Raw genomic sequence first — 7,662 nt, forward strand, 5'->3', positions numbered from 1 at the left:
AGATCTACAAGCCCACATTTGTAGATCGGCTATTTTTGGCAAAGAGGTATAGGTGTAGAGGGAAAAAAGAGCAGACCAAGTAAACAAAAAAAAGTATAATTTACTTGAGCACCTGCCCCTCAAAATGTCTGTGCACGCCACTGAATGCCTTATACTAACATGCTTTTGGCCTATAACAACATGCCCAAAATATGGACGCCAGGTTGAAAGTGGTTACAGTACTGTAAGTCTGTCTGTGGGTATAGATATTTAACCAGTGCAAAGTGTTAAAGGAGTAGTTCACCCCCCAAAAAAATCTATCAATTACACACCCCATGAAGCATTGAATTCATGGAGATTTTTTTTTGTTTTTGTCGCATTAAGATAAGATTTTTTTTTAGGTGAACTATTTCTTTAACAAGAGCTTGTGACTAAAATAACTTCCTTGGAAATACACTATACAAGGTTTCTGCCCGACAGCAACAATGTGCTCTCTCTTCCAAACATTACTACTATCTCTCTCCCTCTCAGCTTCCCTGCTGTGTGAAATGAAAGTATATTGCAGAGATAGTACACACACACACACACACACACACACACACACACACACACACACACACACACACACACACACACACACACGCACACACGCACACACACACACACGCACACACATGCACACGCACGCACACACACAATCGTTGTCTCCCAGTGGTGGAAAAAGTACTCAAATGTTTTACTTAAGTAAAAGTATCAATATTGCAATGTAGAAGTACTCTGTTACAAGTAAAATTCCGGAATTCAAAATTGACTTGAGTAAAAGTACAAAAGTATTGGTATCAAAATGTTCTTAAAGTACCAAAAGTAAAAGTACTAAAATGTTTGAAAATCGCATCACGATGCGTTGTGAGCTTGTAAATGGGCTATTTTCAAATAGCCTATCTATAAAATAGGTGGTTAAAGTGGTTAATGTATGTTTTATAATGTAATATATTTATATCTGCAAAGTAACTAGTAACTAAAGTTTTCAAATAATTGTAGTCGAGTAAAAGTACAATATTTGCCTCTGAGATGTAGTGGAGTAGAAGTAAAAGTATAGACAATTGGAAATACTCTGGTACAGTAATAGTAGGCTACCTCAAAAGTGTACTTAAGTACAGTACTTGAGTAAATGTAAAGTTACTTTACAACCACTTCTGTCTCCTTGCCAAGTCAGCAAACATGGATTGGAGAGAGAGGCCTTGGGTTGCTCTAACTGTGGTATGCTTCATCTATGTGATTATTGAAATACGACAGTGTTTCTAAGCCCTGCGCTGCACTCTGTGGCTTTGCATAATCTAGGCTCGGGTTGACAGTGGTTTTGCCCCGGGCAGAAGGCCAGGGCTTCTGCTTGGCCAAGGCCTAAAAAACACGTGGGTGGATGAATCCGACCCTCGTGCCCCGCGGTGCAAGCGTGGCAACTAGTGGCTGGATCTCTGAAATTTTGTCGGCTATTTTTGTATATATTTTGCTAGCCAAATATGAGTTTGAGAATAGAACGGAGGCTCCGGCCAAAGTGTCTGGTTAAAAAAGGCAAGAGTCGACCGGTGTTTGTTTGTATGGCTGCAGTATCTGGAGCAGTGCTTCCCCAAACATTTTAGCTCAGGACCCATAAGAGAAATCAGACGTTTGCCCGGTACACAAACTAGTGAAAATAGCAGATCTACAAGCTCGCAATGCGGCGCAAAGCTCCACGTTTTAAAGATCTGCTATTTTCACTATTTCTTAAAAAGAAAAATTATTTATTTATGGAAATTATTAGATTTTTTCATTTTATTCATGAAATACTTTTCAAAAATGTTGGAGTTCTCCCTTCTGGCTCCCAAACTGTGGAACAAACTCCCCATTGCAGTTAGAACTGCAGACTCACTCCAAATGTTCCGCCGTACTCTGAAGACTCACCTCTTCAGACTCCACCGTAGCCCGTAGCACTTGCCGTAGCCTTGGCGTCTTGCAAGGCTTATTTTAATGTAATTTAGATAGCATGTTATGTAGACAGATGCCAGGTTCATTTGTTGACCTGGCATCCTATAGTTTGTATAGTTTTAATGTACAGATTATTAATGTTTTGATATTATACTGTTTAGACTGTATAGGTACTTGGTTTACCTATGATCCTAGATTACTATTTCTATGCATCTGATGTATTACCTTGCGTTTGCCGTTCTGGATTAAGAGCGCCTGCTAAATGCTTCAATTGTAAATCCTTGAGCGAGAATGCAGGCGATGTGTCGATCCTCCTCGTCTCGTAAAGTCCTTTATCCAGACAAATGTTTACAAGTCGTACTGAAGATGTCTTCTATGCCTGTGTGTGTGTGTGTGTGTGTGTGTGTGTGTGTGTGTGTGTGTGTGTGTGTGTGTGTGTGTGTGTGTGTGCGTGTGCGTGTGTGTGCGTGCGTGTGTGTGCGTGCAGTCCCAAAGGACGGTCTGAAGAGCCAGGCGGTGTTTGATGAGATCAGGATGTCGTACATCAAGGAGCTGGGCAAGGCCATCGTCAAGAGAGAGGAGAACTCTAGTCAGAACTGGCAACGCTTCTATCAGCTCACCAAGCTACTGGACTCTATGCAGGAGGTGAGACACACAAACCACACAAACATACGCATGCACAGACAGGCGGACAGACAGACAGACAGACAGACAGACAGACAGACAGACAGACAGACAGACAGACAGACAGACAGACAGACAGAAATAGACTGTGTACAGCATTGGTTCTCAAAGTGGGGTCCGGGGTAAATTGTGGACTTTTACTTGTAACAGGGTATTTTTATAGTGCAGTATTGGTACTTTTACTTAAGTAAAGAATTTGAGTACTTTTTCCACCACTGCCACCTGATGTATCCTTGTATCCAGTCACACATGCTTGGGTGTAGCCCTAGGTCTCTGAGCTTTGTGTCAAGTTTTGCTGGGACAATGGTGTTGAATGCTGAGCTGTAAGTCCACGAACAGCATACGTACATATTTGTCCTTCAGCAGCTTGAGGACGATCCATGTGCAAGAGGACGGTGTGGAGAGCCATGACAATAGCGTCATCGGTGGATCTGTTTTTGCGGTATGCAAACTGCCACGGGTCCAGCGAGGCAGGTAGCGTGGAGCTGATGTATTCCCTCACCAGCTTCTAAAAGCATTTTCTGATGGATGGATGACATTCTGAGAGATTGAAGATGTCAGCGAAATTACCCGCCAGCTGGTCTGCACATGCTTTAAGGACTGGTCTCCTCTGCTGGTGCTGCTGATGGCCCCGCTTGGCTGCCGCGGTTGGAGCTGGTCTCGAACCGGCCGTAGTAGGTGTTCAGTTACCCGGGGAGGGAGGCAGGCAGGTTCACTTCACTTCTGGTTTTTGCTTTTCCATCCGTCAAGGTGTATACCGCCTACCACGTGCCCCTGATGTTGCCACTATTGAATTGGTCTTCCATCTATGCAGTGTAGGCCTTTTTCACCTTCCTGATGGCGCTGTTTAGGGCTCCCCCAGTCAGTCTGACTTAGAGACTGTATCCTTACTCCTCAGACCAGGTTCGGACCTCCTTCTCAACGACCGGCTCCCTTTTAAGCCTTTGTTTGTAGGCCGGTAGCAGCTGGATGGAATCGTGGTCAGAGCTTCCAAGCGGTGGACAGCGGAGAGCTTTGTATCCATCTTTGAAGGATGTGTAGCAGTGGTCGAGAATATTGTCACAGCGGGCGCTGCAGGTGACATGCTGGTGGAATTTAGGGAAAACCCCTTTTTAGATCATTGGATGAAGTCACCTAAGCATATGATTGCACAATCCAGATTCTCTTGTGCACTGATAGCCTGGTGTAATTCCCGCATTGCTCATTGTTGCCTCCTTGTTAGCTCCCGGATCTGGATGTAAACAGCGGCTACAATCACAACGCTAAAGTCACGTGGTAGATAGAAAGGACGGCAGGCCATCGTCAAAAGTTCAAGGTCTGGTGGGCAGAGGCGTTCCAGGATTTTAACAGTGGAGGATTTTCGGCGAAAAAGTCCGGAATTTGGTGTGCGGTCGCTTTGCTGATGTCCAAAAGTGCAATAAATGTCATACACACACAGGTGCATTTCAGAAATACTTGCAGAAATACTTGCAAATACTTGAGTTGTTTTTCAGAGAGTCTCTATTTGTTCCACATTGTAACATTGGGTGCACAGTGGTCTAGTATGTTCCATATTGCAAGTGGTGCATAGTAGTCTAGTATGGAATTGATTCACTCTGTGAATACCTTGGCACCCTGCAGAGCCTCCTGCTGAGTGTTGTGTCTCTCTCTCTCTCTCTCTCTCTCTCTCTCTCTCTCTCTCTCTCTCTGCTTCTCTCTCTGCCCCTCTCTTTGTCTCTCTCTCTTTGAGCTGTATTGTGCAATGCCATCATCCGAATTTCAACAGAGCTTCAAAGATGAACTCATACATTTAAAATAAAACAGGATTCATTCAAACAATGTGTGTGTGTGTGTGTGTGTGTGTGTGTGTGTGTGTGTGTGTGTGTGCGTGTGTTTGTCTTCCAGATGGTGGAGGGTCTCCTGCAGATCTGCTTCTACATCTTCGTGAACAAGTCGCTGAGCGTGGAGTTCCCCGAGATGCTGGCGGAGATCATCACCAACCAGATACCAAAATTCAAAGACGGGAGTGTCAAGCCACTACTGTTTCATCAGAAATGACTGCCTTAAAAAAAAACTGTGAATGCCTTAAAAGAAAAAATACACACACACACACACACACACACACACACACAAAACACGCCCCCCCCTGCTTAACCACCCGTCCGTCAAGCGAGCCCCTGCACCCCCTCAGAGATATCCAACCTTCACGTCCGTTCAACGAGAGACACCGTCCATGGCCAACAGTCCACAGATAAACGGCTCCTACTACTGCTGCGCAAAGCTTGATTTATGCTAAGCTGCGCGCAGGTGTCAGACGCAGGAGATGGCAGATATCGTTGCTGTCGGGCAGAAACCTCTTATCTCCATATTTTTCGTGTTTTCTCCGTAAATGAATGCCCTACTTGATCATACTACGTCACACAAAAGCACCAAACGTAGAAGATCCGCAAGCTTGTAGATCTGCTACGTTTGCTACTTTTCAATTTGAATCATGAAAAGTAACAGTTTTGAACATGGAAGGTTTCCACCCGACAGAGACGATATACACACTCGCAATCCTGGGAATTGGAAGTGCTTGTGAGCTTGTATATCTGCTACGTTAGGCGGCCCGACACCCATGCGACAACTAAGTATAACTCCGACTCAACCCCCGCCCCGTGAACTTCAATTCCCAGGATTCGCCACCGCACAGGAAGACAAATGTAACCGAAGGTTCTCTCTTGTGTCTTATTTCCAAAAAAAGGACTCCCGTTGGACTCAGAAGGGAGACATGGCCGGAAAGTTGAGTGAGAAAGGACACTGGGAGGAAGACCATGTTGTTTTGTTTTATTTCTATCTGCTGGAACCGAGACCTTTTTCTTTTGGACGATGGAAATGTTTCAGCTGTGAAATCAAGTCATCATCTGTCGTGACAAACATTTGAGAAAATCTTTTTTTTTTTTGTTGTTGTTTTTAATTCATCCGGCCAACGGGGAGAAATAGAAGAATGGGGGTTTGATTTTATGCATACACGCTCATCATACCAATACACAACCACGGCATACACACACCCATGCGCGCGCGTGCGGAACGCAGAACATACTCACCGAAATGTTTACACATCTGAAAAGGGAAAACTTGTGCCTTTTTTTAAACAAAAACCCATTGCTTTTGGCTTTTCGTGCTCCTCCTAACAGTATAGCTGTTCTCTCTAAACTGTCCAGTATTTTGTGTGAGAATCGATCTCTTTTCATATTTCATCTGTTTGTTTTATTGTTTGTTCATTGCGCTGGCAATTTCAGTTCTCTCTCTCTCTCTCTCTCTCTCTCTCTCTCTCTCTCTCTCTCTCTCTCTCTCTCTCTCTCTCTCTCTCTCTCTCTCTCTCTCTCTCTCCGAAAGCCAATTTGAATCGAATATTCTATCGACGACTTTTAGAGGTACAAGCAGTACAATGAGTTTAAAATACACCAAATGGATGACACAAAACAGCCAAAAGCTTGTTTCCATTGTGGCCCAATCCTATGGCTTTTTTTTTTTTGATTGTCGTTTGTGTCAGCTCACAATGTTCTGCCCCCCCCCCCCTCCCCTCCCCTCCCTCCCTTTGTCTGTTGTACATTGTTAAAAAATGTAGGATTTTTATTTTTTTGGGGGGGGGGGGGGGGGGACTCCATTCCCTGGAGCAGTGGTTCTCAAAATGGAATCTGGGGACCCCCAGGGGTCCTTTATGGGGTTCCAGGAGGATCCCTAAGAGGTCTGTAACTCTGAGACTTATAGGGGGGGGGGGATCCTTGACATTAACCCATTAATACCTGGGACGCATCTGTGTCACTTTAGATTTCTTTGGCTATTCAAAAATAGCGAAAGAATATAGCCAATATACAAGCTCATAGCGCGGCACCGAGTGCCGTGCTATGAGCTTGTAGATCTGCTATTTTTGAAAAATCTTGAAACATTTTTTGGGGGATTTTTTTCAAAAAACTGTTAGGATTTAGAATCTTTTTAAGAATTGCCTCAGGTCTTAATGGGTTAAAGAAGGTTTGAGAACCACTGCTCTATAAGTCCTTGCATACAGTGTGATCGCTCTCAAACAATCTGTGGTTTCCTGGCCGATACAGAAAGTAGCAGACTTCAGTGTGTCGACTTCCCCTTTAGGTGCACGTGACGATCAGCCATCTGCTGTTTTTAACCACATGAACCCTAGCGTCAAATAAGGTCAACCAATTATTATTCAGTGTTATTCACTGGGTCAAAAGTCAAGGAAAATAAATAATAATAAGAGTGTTATGTACAGTAGGCAGGTCAGGAGTTGTTTGAAAAAACAAAGGTTAGGCTCTTATTTACAAAAAAATTAGAGCGGGGGGGTGTCTTGGACAGGACTGTCATTAAATAAAGTATAAAGATTTCTTTCGCTTAACCCATGAAGACCTGAGCAGTGGTGGAAAAAGTACTCAAATGTTTTACTTAAGTAAAAGTACCAATACTGCAATATAGAAATACTGCTGTTACAAGTCCAGAATTCAACATTTACTTAAGCAAAAGTACAAAAGTATTGGCATCAAAATGTACTTAAAGTACCAAAAGTAAAATTACTAAAATATTTGAAAATAGCTCGCGACACGTTGTGAGCTTGTAGATCTGCTATTTTCAAAAAGCCTATGTATAAAACAGGTCTAAAGTGGTTAATGTATGTTTTATAATATCATAATTTATATCTGCAAAGTAACTAGTAACTGAAGTTTTCAAATAATTGTAGTGGAGTAAAAGTACAATATTTGCCTCTGAGATGCAGTGGAGTAGAAGTAAAAAGTATTGGAAATCGGAAATACTCCAGTAAAGTACAAATACCTCAAAATTGTGCTTAATTAAAGTACTTAAGTTAATGTACTTAGTTACTTTCCACCACTGGACCTGAGGCCGATTCTACAACTGCAGATCAGGTTCAGATCAGAGTGAGTAATTCTCAAACTTTTTCATAATTCAACCTTTTTCAAACCCTTTCAAGATTTTTCAAAAATGGGGAAAAAAACAGCAGATGTACAATATAAAATGATTTCCCGGTTGTAACGGGTTAAACCC

At 43.0% G+C, this 7,662-nt stretch overlaps 1 protein-coding gene across 1 annotated transcript in view; it reads left to right on the forward strand.

Moving 5' to 3' along the window:
- Positions 1 to 6,151, forward strand: part of LOC311056651 (glucocorticoid receptor-like) — a 134,754-nt gene extending 128,603 nt beyond the window's left edge. Inside the window, exons 9-10 of the mRNA XM_084073442.1 lie at positions 2,432 to 2,589; positions 4,513 to 6,151. Of these exons, the coding sequence (XP_083929568.1) occupies positions 2,432 to 2,589; positions 4,513 to 4,665 (311 nt within the window). The 3' untranslated portion in view covers positions 4,666 to 6,151. The remainder of the gene's footprint in view (positions 1 to 2,431; positions 2,590 to 4,512) is intronic.
- Positions 6,152 to 7,662: the final 1,511 nt, after the last annotated feature.

This window comes from Gymnoscopelus microlampas (genome assembly GCF_963454915.1).
Source record: "Gymnoscopelus microlampas genome assembly, chromosome: 12".
NCBI lineage: Eukaryota > Metazoa > Chordata > Actinopteri > Myctophiformes > Myctophidae > Gymnoscopelus > Gymnoscopelus microlampas.